At 38.5% G+C, this 17,181-nt stretch overlaps 1 protein-coding gene across 3 annotated transcripts in view; it reads left to right on the top strand.

The window, feature by feature from the left end:
* Positions 1-17,181, top strand: part of NPR3 (natriuretic peptide receptor 3) — a 68,689-nt gene that overhangs the window by 11,274 nt on the left and 40,234 nt on the right. For all 3 annotated transcript variants that reach the window (XM_058564279.1, XM_058564278.1, XM_058564276.1), the window contains exons 2-3: positions 170-292; positions 14,044-14,210. In XM_058564279.1, coding sequence (XP_058420262.1) covers positions 170-292; positions 14,044-14,210 — 290 coding nt within the window. The remainder of the gene's footprint in view (positions 1-169; positions 293-14,043; positions 14,211-17,181) is intronic.

The raw sequence follows: 17,181 nt of genomic DNA, 5'->3' as shown, positions 1-17,181 counted from the left end.
CTAGGGTTTTCCACTGTAAAGTGACTATTCTTTCCCTTCGTAATTTGGAGATACTTGAGGATTATATAAATACCCTGTTCCTTGTCAGGCGTCCCCCACTGGTCTCAGCGCCCTCGCTGTGCTCTGGGAAGGGGCGTTTCACGCGTGTTGTTTGTTCCTCCCTCCCCAGTGGTGATCATGTGTGCGAGCGGCGACACCATCCGGGGCATCATGCTGGCAGCGCACAGGCACGGGATGACCAGCGGAGACTACGCCTTCTTCAACATCGAACTCTTCAACAGTTCTTCCTACGGTAACTCCGCTGCCAGTGGCCCCTCCCCCTGCTTGGGTATCTAAAAGGGGTTGTGAGAAAGAGAAAGAGCCGATAATTTGAGTTACCTCAACAGATTTGATTTCCATAAATAGGATTTTAGAAATTTGATTCTGAACACTCCCACGACTTCTCATAAGTTCTCAAGCTTTTCTTCTTGGAGAAGTCAACTAGAGCAAAAAGATACCATGTGCTGGTGACGCCAAGGGATTTGTCTGGGGAGACTCTAGCGTTCAAAAAGATCATAAATCCAGGACTTAAAAACCCCTCCCCAGTCTGTTTCCAACTGCAAGTTGCCATCGTGATGGCCTGTTGGAATAATTTTAGTGAGATTTGGGTAGAATTTTTGATAGAATGGAATAGACTAGAACATAACATAATAGAATAGCGTCAGTGTGTTACATGCAGCATAAGTATTGTTTTATAAAACTTTTATTTTAGTAATATAATTACCTGTTTGTGTGTATATTTATGCATGTTACATGTATGTTTGTCATGGGCCACAACGTGAAATAAACAGAATAACCATTACGTTAAATTGAGGTAAAAAATTTTGAAAGCCACTGCTCCTAGCCCCCCCTCCTTCCAGATTACGGCCCCCTAAGCCTATTCTATATACGCAGAAGTTTGAGAACCACAAACACGTATGATTGAAAGCACGTAATTCCTAAAAATGGATCTGGGGAAGTTCCCATCAAAATCACAGGTACAAAACATTTCCACCCGCATGTGGTTAGGGCTTTCTCTGAAGCAGACGCTGTAGGGTATTGTAGACACTTGGGCTATTGAACATTTTCTCAGATCTGGCATATTGGTGATTATAGAGGAACTGTAATTGTACATATCACAGGTGGCATGTTTATGCTGAGAGCCACATCCCAGTTCTTGCTGTTGAGATACAGTTAGACAAAATCTAAACCTTAGAGCATACAATTCAGCTTCCTGTTCCTGGCTTCCTAAAGCAACATATCATTGTGCACAAGCAGATAATACAACACACTTCTCAGGGGGTAAAGAAAAGTTGATGAAACAAATGTAGCCTCTGCTTCTTGTAGTGGATAAAATTGGAAATTTGAGGCTTGCAGGATAAATACCCACTTTTTCCCCTCCTTGCTGCCATGATCATCTTTTTCCCTCTCTTTACACAAGCTGACTGGTAGTTTCACTTCTTGACTCAAGATCAGAATGTAATTATATTATTGGCTACAGTATTGAGTGCGTTGAGATAATGGTAGAGACCGGTGAAAAATGAAAAACTTTGTTCTGAGTTTTGCAAGATGGCAATTGCAAATATAGAATTTGGAGACAATGCACGTGAATGCACATTATATATGGGCAAACGCAATGCAAATATTAGGTACTAGAATTCCTTTTATCCGCAGATAAAGCTTGTGTTACTTTTCCCTGCTAATTACAATACATGAGTATTGTAGAAAATTTGGGAAACAGAAAAGCAGGGAAGAAAATAAGTTACCATAATTCTGCCACTCAGATAAAAGTACAGTGGTATTTTTTTTTTTTTTTTTTGTGAGGAGGACCAGCCCTGAGCTAACATCCAATGCCAATCCTCCTCTTTTTTTGCTGAGGAAGACTGGCTCTGGGCTAACATCTGTGCCCATCTTCCTCTACTTTACACTGGATGCCACTACAGCATGGCTTAACAAGTGGTGCGTTGGTGCGCGCCCGGGATCCGAACTGGCGAACCCCCTGCCGCCGCAGCAGAGCGTGCGTACCCAACCGCTTGTGCCACCAGGACGGCCCCAACAGTGCTAATTTTTAGAAGTGTGTACGTCTTATTTGATTTAAAAAAAAATATTTTACAAAAATATTTTTCATTAAAATGATCATACTATTTATAGTATGGCTTCATAGTATTTTATAATGCTGATGTGTCATCTTTACTTAATCAGTCTCTTATTTTTCAATATTTATGTTGTTCCTAGCTTTTTGCTATGAAGAACAAGGCTATATTGAGTAGCCTCGCATATGCATGTGTGCACACACACATACACACACTCATATATATATATATATCTTTGTATATATATTATCTGTAAGATAAACGTCTAGAGGTAGAATTTCTGGGTCAAAGGTTATGTGCATTTAAGTTTTTTTTTTTTTAATTTTTTGTTTATTGCAGTAACATTGGTTTATAACATTGTAAAAATTTCAGATGTACATCATTATACTTCTATTTCTGCATAGATTACATCATGTTCACCACCAAAATACTAATTACAACCCATCACCACACACATGTACCGAATTATCCCTTTCACCCTCCTCCCTCCCCCCTTCCCCTCTGGTAACCACCAATCCAATCTCTGTCTCTGTGTATTTGTTTATTGTTGTTATTATCTACTACTTAATGAAGGAAATCATACGGTATTTGACCTTCTCCCTCTGACTTATTTCACTTTGCATTATACCCTCAATGTCCATCCATGTTGTCACAAATGGCTGGATTTCATCGTTTCTTATGGCTGAGTAGTATTCCATTGTGTATCTATACCACATCTTCTTTATCCATTCGTCCCTTGATGGGCACTTAGGTTGCTTCCAAGTCTTGGCTATTGTGAGTAAGGCTGCAATGAACACAGGGGTGCATGTACCTTTACAAATTGGTGTTTTCAAGTTCTTTGGATAAATACCCAGCAGTGGAATAGCTGGATCATATGGTAGTTCTATCCTTGATTTTTTGAGGAATCTCCATACTGTTTTCCATAGTGGCTGCACTAGTTTGCACTCCCACCAGCAGTGTATGAGAGTTCCCTTCTCTCCACATCCTCTCCAACACATGTTGTTTCCTGTCTTGTTAATTATAGCCATTCTGACGGGCGTGAGGTGATAGCTCATTGTAGTTTTGATTTGCATGTCCCTGATAGTTAATGATTTTGAACATCTTTTCATGTGCCTGTTGGCCATCTGTATATCTTCTTTGGAGAAATGTCTGTTCAGGTCTTTTGCCCATTTTTTAATTGGGTTGTTAGTTTTTTTGTTGTTGAGATGCATGAGTTCTTTATATATTTTGGAGATTAAGCCCTTATCAGATGTATGGTTTGCAAATATCTTCTCCCAATTGTTAGGTTGTTTTTTTGTTTGTTGATGGTTTCCTTTGCTGTGCAGAAGCTTTTTAGTTTGATGTAGTCCCATTTGTTTATTTTTTCTATTGTTTCTCTTGCCCGGTCAGACATGGTGTTTGAAAAGATGTTGCTAAGACCGATGTCGAAGAGCGTACTGCCTATGTTTTCTTCTAGAAGTTTCACAGTTTCAGGTCTTACATTCAAGTCTTTAATCCATTTGGAGTTAATTTTTGTGTATGGTGTAAGGTAAGGGTCTACTTTCATTTTTTGGCATGTGGCTATCCAGTTTTCCCCACACCATTTGTTGAAGAGACTTTCTTTTCCCCATTGTATGTTCTTGGCTCCTTTGTCAAAGATTACCTGTCCATAGATGTGAGGGTTTATTTCTGGGCTTTCGATTCTATTCCATTGATCTGTGTGTCTGTTTTTGTGCCAGTACCATGCTGTTTTGGTTACTATCGCTTTGTAGTATATTTTGAAATCAGGGAGTGTGATACCTCCAGCTTTGTTCTTTTCTCTCAGGATTTCTTTAGCTATTCGGGGTCTTTTGTTGTTCCATATAAATTTTAGGATTCTTTGTTCTATTTCTGTGAAAAATGTTGTTGGAATTTTGATAGGGATTGCATTGAATCTATAGATGGCTTTAGGAAGTATGGACATCTTAACTATGTTAATTCTTCCAATCCAGGAGCACGGACTATCTTTCCATTTCTTTGTGTCTTCTTCAATTTCTTTCAGAAATGTTTTATAGTTTTCGGTGTACAGCTCTTTCACCTCTTTGGTTAAGTTTATTCCTAGGTATTTTATTCTTTTTGTTGCAATTGTAACTGGGATGGTATTCTTAATTTCTCTTTCTGCTACTTCATTGTTAGTGTACAGAAATGCAACTGATTTTTGTATGTTGATTTTGTATCCTGCAACTTTACCATATTCGTTTATTACTTCTAAAAGTTTTCTGGTGGATTCTTTAGGGTTTTCTGTATATAAAATCATGTCATCTGCAAATAGTGACAGTTTCACTTCTTCCTTTCCAATTTGGATCCCTTTTATTTCTTTCTCTTGCCTGATTGCTCTGGCTAAGACTTCCAGTACTATGTTAAATAGGAGTGGTGACAGTGGGCATCCTTGTCTGGTTCCTGTTCTTAGAGGGATAGCTTTCAGTTTTTCACCATTGAGGATGATATTAGCTGTGGGTTTCTCATATATGGTCTTTATTATGTTGAGGTACTTTCCTTCTATCCCCATTTTATTCAGAGTTTTTATCATAAATGAATGCTGTAGCTTGTCAAATGCTTTCTCTGCATCTATTGAGATAATCATGTGATTTTTATTCTTCATTTTATTAATGTGGTGTATTACGTTGATTGATTTGCGAATGTTAAACCATCCCTGCATACCTGGAATAAATCCCACTTGATCATGGTGTATAATCTTTTTAACGTATTGTTGTATGCGATTTGCTAGTATTTTGTTGAGGATTTTTGCATCGATGTTCATCAGTGATATTGGCCTGTAATTTTCTTTTTTTGTGTTGTCCTTGTCTGGTTTTGGTATCAGGGTAATGTCAGCTTCGTAGAATGAGTTAGGGAGCTTCCCCCCCTCCTCAATTTTTTGGAAGAGTTTGAGAAGGATGGGTATTAAGTTTTCTTTAAATGTTTGGCAGAATTCAGCAGGGAAGCCGTCTGGTCCTGGACTTTTATTTTTGGGGAGGTTTTTGATTACTGTTTCAATCTCCTTCCTGGTGATTGGTCTATTCAAATTCTCTACTTCTTCTTGATCCAGTTTTGGAAGGTTGTATGATTCTAAGAATTTATCCAGATTGTCGAATTGGTTGGCATATAGCTCTTCATAGTATTCTCTTATAATCTTTTGTATTTCTGAGGTGTCTGTTGTAACCTCTCCTCTTTCATTTCTGATTTTACTTATTTGTGCCTTCTCTCTTTTTTTCTTGGTGAGTCTAGCTAAAGGTTTGTCAATTTTGTTGATCTTTTCAAAGAACCAGCTCTTGGTTTTATTAATTTTTTCTACTTTTTTTTTTGCTCTCTATTTCATTAATTTCTGCTCTGATTTTTATTATTTCCCTTCTTCTACTGATTTTTGGCTTGGTTTGTTCTTTTTCCAGTTCCTTTAGGTGCATTGTTAGATTGTTTATTTGAGATTTTTCTTGTTTGTTGAGATAGGCCTGTATTGCTATAAACTTCCCTCTTAGAACCGCTTTTGCTGTATCCCATAAATTCTGGCATGTCGTATTTTCATTTTCCTTTGTCTCCAGGTATTTTTTGATTTCTTCTTTGATTTCTTCGTTAACCCAGTCGTTGTTCAGTAGCATTTTGTTTAATCTCCACGTATTTGTGGCTTTTCTGATTTTCTTCCTATAGTTGATTTCTAGTTTCATACCATTGTGGTCTGAAAAGATGCTTGGTATTATTTCAATCTTCTTAAATTTATGGAGACTTGTTTTGTGGCCTAATATGTGATCAATCCTGGAGAATGTTCCATGTGCATTTGAAAAGAACGTATATTCTTTGGTTTTTGGATGGAATGCTCTGTATATATCTACTAGGTCCATCTGTTCTAGTGTGTCATTTAAGGCCAATGTTTCCTTATTGATCTTCTGTTTGGATGATCTATCCGTTGGTGTAAGAGGAGTGTTAAAGTCCCCTACTATTATTGTGTTACTGTCTATTTCTGTTTTTATGTCTGTTAATAATTGCTTTATATATTTAGGTGCACCTACATTGGGTGTGTAGATATTTACAAGTGTTATATCCTCTTGTTGGATTGTTCCCTTGATCATTATGTAATGCCCTTCTTTGTCTCTTTTTACAGTTTTTGTTTTAAAGTCTATTTTGTCTGATATGAGTACTGCTACCCCAGCTTTCTTTTCATTGCCATTTGCGTGGAGTATCTTTTTCCATCCCTTCAATTTCAGTTTGTGAGTGTCTTTAGGTCTGAAGTGTGTCCCTTGTATGCAGCATATATATGGGTCTTGTTTTTTTATCCAGTCAGCCACCCTATGCCACCCTATGCCTTTTAATTGGAGCATTTAGTCCATTGACGTTTAAAGTAGCTATTGATAAGTATGTACTTACTGCCATTTTTTAACTTTTTTTTTCTCAGTTTTCTAGTAGTCCTTCTCTGTTCCTTTGTTCTTCTATACAGAATTGATGGTCACTTTAGTTTGACCTCTGTCTGAAAGCTGTACTCTTTAACTCCCCTCCTCCCTCCTTTTATATTTTTGATATCATATCTAACCTCTTTTTTGTGCATTTGTATCTGTTACGTTCTTATCATGGAAATAGATAATTTTTCTTATTTGTGGTCTTTTCTTTTCCCCTTAAATCAGTCCCTTTAACATTTCTTGTAGCACTGGTTTCTTGGTGGCAAACTCCTTTAATTTTTGCTTCTCTGGGAAATTTTTGATCTCTCCTTCCATTTTGAATGATAACCTTGCTGGGTAGAGTATTCTTGGCTGTAAGTTTTTTCCTTTTAGCACTTTAAATATATTGTGCCATTCTCTTCTAGCCTGTAAGGTTTCTGCTGAGAAGTCAGCTGATAGCCTTATGGTGTTTCCTTTGTATGTAACTTGACATTCTCTTGCGGCTTTTAGGATTCTCTCTTTATCTTTAATTCTGGACATTTTGATTATGATGTGTCTTGGTGTGGGCCTTTTTGGGTTTATCTTGTTTGGGGCTCTCTGTGCTTCCTGTACCTGGATGTCTGTTTCCTTCCTTAGGTTAGGGAAGTTTTCATCTATTATTTCTTGAAATAGATTCTCTTCCCCCTTGTCTCACTCTACTCCTTCCGGGACACCTATAACACGGATGTTAGTGCACTTGATGTTGTCCCAGAGGTCCCTTAGACTGTCCTCACTCTTTTTAATTCTTTTCTCTTTTACCTGTTCAGCTTGGGTAATTTCTTCTAGTCTTTTGTCCAACTCACAGATCCGTTCTTCTGTATCCTCTACTCTGCTTTTGAGTCCCTCTAATGAATTTTTCACTTCCAGTATTGTATTCTTCATTTCTGATTGGTTCTTTTTCATATCTTCCATTTCTTTGTTGACATTCTCACTGAGTTCATCTATTCTTCTCCCCAGATCAGTGAGCATCCTTAACACTCTTAGTTTGAACTCTCTGTCAGGTAGGTTGCTCATTTCTGTTTCACTTAGTTCGTTTTCTGGGGTTTTGTCCTGTTCCCTTACTTGGAATGTGTTCTTTTGCCTCCTCATTTTGCCTCTTTCCCTGTGCTTGTGTCTACGTATTAGGTAGGTCAGCTACGTCTCCTGCTCTTGGATAGGTGACCTTATGTAAGTGATGCCTTAGGAGGCTTCCACTGTGCTTCCCTCAGTTCTCGATGTTCCAGGGGTCACCTCTGTGTGGGCTACGTGTGTCCTTCGGTTGTGGCCTACGTGTGTCCTTCTGTTGTGGCCTGTTTGCTCTCCCTGTAGGCAGCCAGGGATGCTGAGTTATATGTGCATTTAAGTTTTGATAGATATTGCTAAGTTACCCTTTAAAGCAGTTTACCAATTTATACTTTTGCAACAATGTATTGCAACAGACATTGTCTGTTTTCCTATACCCTTGTCAAGCCTGCACATCTAACTTCTAAATTGTTTTATTTATTTGAATTTCTTTTTATGTCCGTAAGCCAAGCTTTGCAGTTTTCTTCTTTTATATTCTTCACCATTCTAGGTATTTTATGTTTTCTGGTTGTTATGATCATGATCATTTCCTATTCCATTTTGAAACTGTAGTTGTCATATAGAAAAGCTATGAGTTTTTGTTTGCAAGAATGCCACATATTAAATCCTCTGTTCCAATGGTTTTTATATCATTTTCAAATAATAACAGTTTTTCCTCCATTTTGATACTTGAACATCTTCTATCCTTTTCTTTTCTTATTGCAATGGCAAGAACATCCAGAATAATATTATATAACAATGGTGATACTTTAATTTCTGACTTCTGGTCTTGAAGTAGATGTGAAAGTATCCTTTTATTTCTAGCTTAATAGATGTGGTTTTAAAAATCAGAAATGAGTGTTGAATGTTATCAAATACATTTGACCTATACTTTTAATAAATTTCCTAATAGGAGCCATTGTAGTATTCTTGGAATTAAACATACTTTATCATGATGATTTTTTTTAGATGTATTGCTGATTTTAAGTTTTTAATATTTTATTTAGGATTTTTGAATCTATATTTGTGAGATTGGACAGTAGTTTTCTTGCCTTGAGGTAGTATTGCCAGATTTTAATATCAGATTTACATTAGCTTTATAAAATGGTTTGGGACACTTTCCATTGTTTTTATGCTCTAGAACAGTTTATATACCATAAGAATATTCCTTGAAAGATGGAAACAATTCAACTCTGTATCTGGACCTAATTTCTTTTTAGAGGTAATTTTTGGAAAACTTAAAAAAATTTATTTTGAAATAATTTTAGACGTACAGAAAAGTTGCGAAAATAATATAGAGTTCACGTGTAGTTTTTACCCAGATTCCTCTAATGTTAACAATTTAAATAATCATAGTATAGTTATCAAAATAAGAAAATTAACATTGGTACAGCACTGCTAACTAAACTGTAGGCTTTATTTGAAATTTACTACTTTAATGTGTTTTTGTTCCAGGATCCAATCCAGGATCCCACATTGCATTTAGTTGTTGTGTCTCCTTAACTTTCTCTAGTCTGTGATGGTTTCTCAATCTTTCCTGCGTTTCATGACCTGACACTTTTGATAAGTCTGTTATTTTGTAGACTGTCTCTCAGTTTGGATTTATCTGGTGTTTTCACATGATAAGATTGAGTTTATACTTTTTTTTGCAAGAATACTACAAAAGTGATGCTATGTCCTCACTGTGTAGTATCAGTGCATAAGAAATCATATATCTATATGACATTGTTGGTTATGGTTGGACAGCTTTTTAAAGCTTAGTTTTCCATGAGTTCAGTTTTTCTGCTTCTTGAAAATTTAATTGTGTAGGTTATACAGTGTGCTCTTATGCAATCTACAAAGTATCCTTGGTGTTTCTGATTAGATCCCCTCTCTTTTCCCTTTTGCTCAGGCCTTGGGCTCTGATGTTAGTCTGCTTGAGACGCTGTGCCACATACTAGCTCTTGGCAAATTGATGTAACCCTGCTCTCCCCTGCAAGCTTTAGTTTCTTCTAATGATAATAATAGTATTTACCTTGTGGCATCAGGCTGAGTAGTAAATGAGGTGATGTATATGACATACACAGCAAACTTCTGGGAACATAATGAGTGTTTAATAAATGTTTGCTACATTAGTCTTAGTTTACTTTGATATTACACATAGTACTTTAAAAATGAAAAGTTAAGTTTGTACATTTTTCTGTGATGTAGTTTTATAGATAGATTTAGGGCCATACATTGGCCCTAGAGGTCAAGAGCCATAGTGCTGTGTGGCTAGCTGAGGTGAACTCCAGGCTTTCATTTCTTATTCTGTGATGTCCCAGCTAGTCATTCAGCCCACATTTATTGAAGGCCTACAATGTGCTGGGTCCTTGGTAAGTACCGAGAGCTACAGGATGACACAATTATCCCAATGTGAGCATCCCTCGCCAGTGCCCGATCTCTGGCCACAGGCTTGCTGAGCACAAGGCTTAGTGCTCAGCAGGTTATTTCTTCTTTCACAGATATTCTGTAGCCTTCTCACTCAAAATACAAGCTTGGGACTCCATGATGTTTAAAACAAAACAAAACAAAACAAAACAAAACAAAGCAAAGCAAAGCAAAGCAAAGCAAAGCAAATTCACTTTCCCTTATTCCTGGAACAACTGCAAGGAATCAGCTTCTCTGCTTTACTTTTCACTAGCAGACTTCTCCTCTTCTTAATCTCTTGTTCAGGAGCGTTGTAAGAATATGATATCAGTACCCACCACTCCTCTGAAAGGGCTATTTTCAAGGTCACCAATGACCTCCTCATTACCAAAGCCCTTAGCTTCACCTTGGACCATGCCTCCGTGCTCTAAAGCAGTGCTGTCCAGTGGAACTTTCTGTGATGATGGCTGTGTTCTATTCTGTGTTGCCCAATACGGTAGCCGATAGCCACATGTGGCTATTGAACACTTGAAAAGTGGCAAGTGCGACTGAGGAATTGAATTTTAAATTTCATTTAATTTTCATTAATTTAAGTTTAAATAGTCACTCCTGGCTAGTGGCTACTGTATTAGACAGCACAGCTCTCGAGCATTCAATATTGTTTTCATCCACTTCTTTCTGGAAACCCTGTGCTCTTAGCTTTGGTGGCACAGCATTCTTCTGGTTCTCTCTTAGCTCCTCTCTGTCTCCTCCTACTCGTCCTGCCCACTAAGAACAGCATCCTCAAAGTGTCTGTGCTCAACCTTCTCCCTTCTCTTTCTGCACTCTCTTCCCAGTGCAGTCAGTCCCTGGGTTCCAACTAGAAGCCATAAGGAAATGACATCCAACACTCTCTCCAGCCCTCACTCCTTTCTGGCTTCAGACCACTATTTCCAACCCCAGTCTGGTGTTGGCACTTTAACGTTCTGTAGTCAGTCACCTTGGATTGACCATGGCTCTAACTGAAATCATTATTATTCTCACGTCCACTTACCCCTCCTCCTCCACTGGCGCTGCTCTTTCCTCTAATGACAACCGGTTTTCCTTTCCTCTTTGGCGTCATCGGTGACGTGCCTCTCTCTCTGTTGTCTCTCACTCCCTAACTCTTGTAGAGTCTTGAGATTCCTCTTTTTCAGTCCTCTGCTTTCATTCTCAAGGGCTCTCCCTCTTTTTATGATTATAAAAGCAATAAATATTTATTAATGAAAATTTGCTAGATTGAGAAAAACACAAAAAAAGAAAAGAAAAGAAAATTGCTGTGATTCTAACCACCCAGACAACCATGTTTAATTTTTTGGGTATGACTTCCCACATGTAACCTCTCATAACCTCTTGCCTGGATTACTGTGGCTGTGAACGCTCCATGTCTCCCCACTCTAATCCACTGCTATTTCCCAAGGCATGATTCTGATCATGTCATTCTTCTGTTCTGCTCATAAATCTCCAGAGGCACCCAGTTGTCTACTGAATTAAATTTGTCCCCACTGATGCGGCGCCATGCCAAGCCGACCTCTGCTTTCCTAGCGTACAACAGTCTCGTATGGAAGATGTTACTGACACGTTACAACAAGAAACACACACAAAAACAGGAAGTCAAAGTATTGCTTATGGTTGTGATTAGATACCTGTTTGGTCTGGCTTAAATTTATGAAGCTCTATTGCTTCCATTCTTTTTTTCTAGAAAACAAAACTCCAAAGTTATTGCCTTTCAGATTGTGGTAGGCAGATTTATTGTACTGGATTTCACCTCTCTCAAAATAAAAAAATGTTTTTCCCGATTTAGTAACTGAGGTAGTTGCTGTTTCCAGTTCTATGTATATTTTCTAATCACACAGTATAAAACCCTATAGGGTTAAGTATTTCCTTTCTTATGTCCCTGGAGAGAACTCTTTCCCAGGGCTGAGAAACTCTGACCTCTTCTTAAGAAACATCGCTCCTGCCTTGAGTCTTGATACCTCAAGTCAATTAAAAATGAATCAATAAATATTGATTGCAGGCCTATAAGAAATGGGTTTCTCCGTGGGATGAAGATGTTCTGGAAATCTTAGAATTAGGGGTCTTCCTGACAAATGGATTCGGTGGCTTCACAAAGGCCACATTGTTCGTGTCTTGAGCACCCAGCTGGGTGTACCCTGGCTGATGGCAGTGTGCTTGTGCTGTGGCCTCCTTGGTGTTGGTGTTTGGGAGGTTTTCTATGGGAGGAGGAGGACTTTGTTAAGTTTTATTTGGTGGCCTGAAATTTAATCTTGTGCTCATTGAGAATGGATCTAGCCCTTAATGAATTCTGTCCTCAGCTCTGTCTTATTTATCTTTTAACAGCTCCCTGGCACATAGCAAGCAATTAATAAATGGTTGCTATTATAAGGATTATGATTATACAGATGTCTCCACAAACAAATTCTTTTCTCTGCCTTTTCTCATGCTCCAGACCGAGGTTCCCAGCTGCCTACTGGATGTCATACACATTTGCACCTTTGCCCATGCTGTAGGCTCTGCCAAGCATGCCTTTCCACCTCCTCTCCTTCTATTAAAATCCTATTCACATGTTTAGGACCAGGCTGACGCCTCCTCCTATATGAAACCTTCCCTTCTTGGAGTTCATAGCCTCTTCTTCTATACTCTACATTGTTTCTTTGTACCACCCAATCCCACTCCCCCGTAGTGAGCTAACTGTTTGTTACCTGTAATAACTTCAGTTGTTTACATGTCCGTCTCTAAATCCCTCTCTTGAAGGTGGTGGAGACTGTTCAAGACATTTACAATGCCCGCTGTGGCTATCACAGAACCTTGCATGTAGTACACGGTTAATCAGTGTTTGTCTGGTTTAAGCTGTTCTAGAAATTCAAAAGCCACCAACTCTTTATTGAACTTTTTCTGTAAGAGTAGAACAAGTGTCACGGAGCCCTGGCTGACCCTCCAGAGACATCCTCACTGCTCAGCCTCTGGCCTCGAGGTGTCTGCTGCGGACTAGGGGCTTGGGGCAAACAAATGACTTTGGTGTTCGACTCCAGCAGGATGAGTTCCTTGATGTATTTTCAGAGATCTCCAGGAATCATAATGATAATTCATAGAAACAACAGCTTATTGTCAAAAGTTAGAGGTCTACCTTTCCTTTCGGGGCCCGACAGGCCACATATTTTCTCAAAATGAAATAATAAAGAGACGAGTAATGATTATTATCCATGTAATTTGCCTTTGCTTTTGTGAAAGAGAGAGCTGTGAAGCAGTGGGGTACCTAGCTTCTCAATGCCTTGGTTTCCTCATCTGTAAAATAGAGAGGATAATTGGACCTGCATCATGGGGTCTCGTGAGGATTAAATGAGTTTAAACATATAAAGTGCTCAATAAATAGAGCTTTTATTATTATATCTATGCTCAATAAATGTTAGCAATTTTCATTTTTTTACTATTGATGCACTGATGAACAGTGTCCAATAAATAATTTTTATAATGTTGCCAGCACTAGAGAAATACAAATCCTCACGTTCACCTAAGCTACTTTCACACTGAAGAGATTCCAGAAATATTTCAAGAAATATTAATAATCTCAAACTTTTCTCTTTTAATGGTGCCAACTTTGTCATACTTGTGCACATGCGTTGTCATACAGAGGCATTCCTGCCGTTCCACATCCACATCACACCAGGTGTATTGTACCACACTAACAACTTGGTTGACCTCTACAGTTGATGGTAGGTATTAAAAAATAAGTTTGAATGGAAAGGAATAGAAACTTACTTCTTACTCCTGCAGTGCTGCAGTTCTTGGGGGGTGAAAATACAGTGACATGGTTATTATAAGGCAATTTACTCCACAGTGCTTTTCTTTCTCTCTCACTTTTCAAAGGAACATGTGTCCAAAAGGCCTTCTTCTTCTTTGAGGATCTTGACATTGTCACATCACACCCAAGTGCAAAACTATGACAATACCTCTTGCCCTGGCTGCCAAAAGTAACATGTAGAGACACATCGCAGTTGAAAAGGAAGAATGGCTCCTTTATGGTGACTGGCTTGGAATTATAAATATTTTTATTTCTCCCATAGGAGATGGCTCTTGGAAGAGAGGAGACAAACATGACTTTGAAGCTAAGCAAGCATACTCATCCCTCCAAACAATCACTCTACTGAGGACAGTGAAACCCGAGTTTGAGAAGTTTTCCATGGAAGTGAAAAGTTCTGTTGAGAAACAAGGGCTCAATGAAGAGGATTACGTAAGTGCTTGATTACCAGCGTAGACCTTCAGCATCCTGAAAACTGTCTTCTAATTAAATCAGAGGTGACAAAGTGTCCCATTCTGAACCGTTCAAACATTCCTAGGTCCAGGTCCGAATGTCACTGAGCTTTCTGTTTTTTTTTCCTGGCCAGTTTCCACCCCCCCTCCCCCCACGTCCCCATCACTCCCACCCTTCACTTCCACTTTTCCAACTGCTGCAGGAAGGAAAATTGCTTTTTGTGGGTAGCTGTGTTCTAATGCTAAGCAGATGTCTGTAGACTTCCATCACCTATTGGCTAGGAGCATGTTGGAGAAGATGGATGAAGGAGTGCCCATGTTTTGCCTGACTGATGTTTTCAAAGCTTTGTGACAGGAGATATTTGGGGTTTTAGAAGGATCTTTCTTTTGGCAATCTGTCTTAGTTTTATGGTGAATCTGCTTCTCTCCTGTGGCAATGTCATTGCCCCTTCTGCTGTGAGCTGTTTCCTCCTCAGGTGTTCCAGAGTTTCCCATCCATTAGTGCTGTTGTTACTGATGCATCTTCCAAGAGTGGACTAGAGTCAGAAGCTTAGGCCAGGCTAAAGATCAAGCAGAGGAACTCATCTAAGAGGTGTCACGAAGACAGCTGACCACACCTCACCTGGTGCCACTGTTTTGCTGCCTCTGGCACACCTTGCTGTGTGACGCCTCAAACCTCTGTGTCACACCTGCAAATCCTTTCTCAGAGCAGGATGAGCAGTGGGCCACTCAGGTTGGTTGGGTAGGTGTGCTGGTTTTCAAAACTGTTTGCTTCACAGTGTCCAAAGCAGAAAAGGAGCACCTTCTTAATGACAGACATGTGGCTTAGAAAGTCCCTGCCGAAGGTGGACAATGACCAACTTCATAAGAGATGGATACTTCCCAATAGGGCCTCTACCAATTTCTTTGCTTCAAGTACTACAAGGTACAGGCATTGGCGTCAGACTGACTGCATTCAGAGCCTGGACCCAGCACTTCCTAGCTGTGCAATCTGGAGCAAATCACTCAGTCTCCCTGATCCATGTTACTCCTCCCTATTGGGAGCACTGCAGATAATCTATTTGAAGCATTTAGCACTATCCAGTCAAAAGCTGGAACTCAATAAGTGGTGCCTCTTTTGTCTTATTGTTATAAGATTACACCTGTCTTTACAGGCGTTTTCTATCAAATGACATACAAAGTCTCTTATAAGCATATTTATTAATGTTTTAAATGTTATATATATTATACACACATCATTTAAAATATCTTTTGACTTTCTAAATCAGCACTATCTAGTAGATATATAATGTGAGACATATAGATAATTTAAAATTTTCTCGTAGCCACATTAAAAAAAGTTAACCAGGTGAAAGTAATTTTAATAATACATTTTATTTAACTCAAATATCAAAAATATTATTTCAACATTTAATTAATGTAAGAATTACAAATGAGATTGTATATTCTTTTTATTGTACAATGTCTTTGAAATCCGGGGTGTATCTTACCCTTACAGAATATCTTAATTCAATTCAAGTGCTCAGTAGCTGTGCGTACATCATGGCTACTATATTGGTCAGGGTGTTCTGAATTATCAAAGAGGGAGGGTTTCTGCAACAGAGCCCAAGTTTAAGGAAACCTATGATAGGATTGTCATCATCCAAATATTTTGCCTCAGGAGTATGAAAGAATACAAAGGGCATGGAGCTTCCTTCAGTAGTGCTGCCAAAGGTGGCCTGGGCCAATATTGAAAACATCCAAGTTTTTTACATATGTTTTTTACATATTTTTTTATTTTACAGATTTTTTTACATATTACACACTGTAATCATTATAACCAACGCTTGTAAGTAAGCAGATGAGACATTGAGCTGTCAGTGACAATGAGCCATTTACTAGGTTCATATTAATTTACAATTTTCCAGTTTAAAAACTCAAAAATGGTGTGGTTTTGTCTGGCCTCCTTCCTGAGGTGGTTGAAGTTCAAGTATTTCAGTGTAGGCTGTCCACCATGTTGACACTCATTGGGCAAAGGTTGGTATTCCAACACACTACTAGGTAAGTCTTCTTGGTCATCAGTTATTTTGTGTTCAGAATATTAAATCTTATTTTAATGGTAGTCTAAGCAAAATCTCATTTGGAAAGTAGACCTCCTACAAAGATCCATAATACATTCCAAGGCAAATACTAGTGCTTTAGAGAATATTTGTAGTCGTAGATTACAATACTGCTTCTCTCTGATGGTGGGATCATTAAAACTCATTTTATAAATAAATGAAAATTATAATTTTAAGTAGAAATTAAGCTCATTGTACTAACTTATTCCAGTTCTGAAGACATGTTCGTTTTTCATATTTATGTGTGTTTTCGTTGAGTTCTTTTGCATGCAAGTTGGAGATGTTTATCAGGTTAGTTTAGACAGGTGGTTGTGGTGAGTACTGTGGAATAGCGAGATATGGGAGCCAAAGAACTGGGAGCCTGGTGTGGCTGGGCCTCACAGAGGCCAGCCGTTGGTCTAATGCAGCAGGAGATGCTTAACAAGATGAGCAAGACTTGGTGGTCTTCGTTCCAGGGCTCAACTCTTTTCTAGTTCTTTCTGCTTTTCTTATTGGTACCAATGGGTTGTCTCGTCTGCTTACTTAGGACTTCAGTTCGTGACACCTGTCATGGGCTCTTCAGCCCCTGCTGTCAATCTCAAATCCAGCAACTTTCGTGGATTCTCTTTTAGTTCTAAAATTTACCACGTTTTCTAAACAATCACATGACCTGTGAATAGTCACAACTTTGTTTTTTTCCAATTCTTCTCCGAAGCATGCTTAATTAAAAGTATACTTAACTAAATTAAGCATATTAAATTAAATTAAGTGTAATTAATTAAGTTAAAATTTTTAATGGCATGGGCTAGGACCCCAATACAGTGTTGAATGTAAGCAGTGATGGTGGGCATCCTTGCCTTGTTCTTAGCTTTA

Source organism: Diceros bicornis, chromosome 20, assembly GCF_020826845.1.
Source record: "Diceros bicornis minor isolate mBicDic1 chromosome 20, mDicBic1.mat.cur, whole genome shotgun sequence".
Lineage (NCBI taxonomy): Eukaryota > Metazoa > Chordata > Mammalia > Perissodactyla > Rhinocerotidae > Diceros > Diceros bicornis.
The sequence above is the reverse complement of the archived record's forward strand: the minus strand, read 5'-3'. Positions and strand labels throughout refer to the sequence as shown.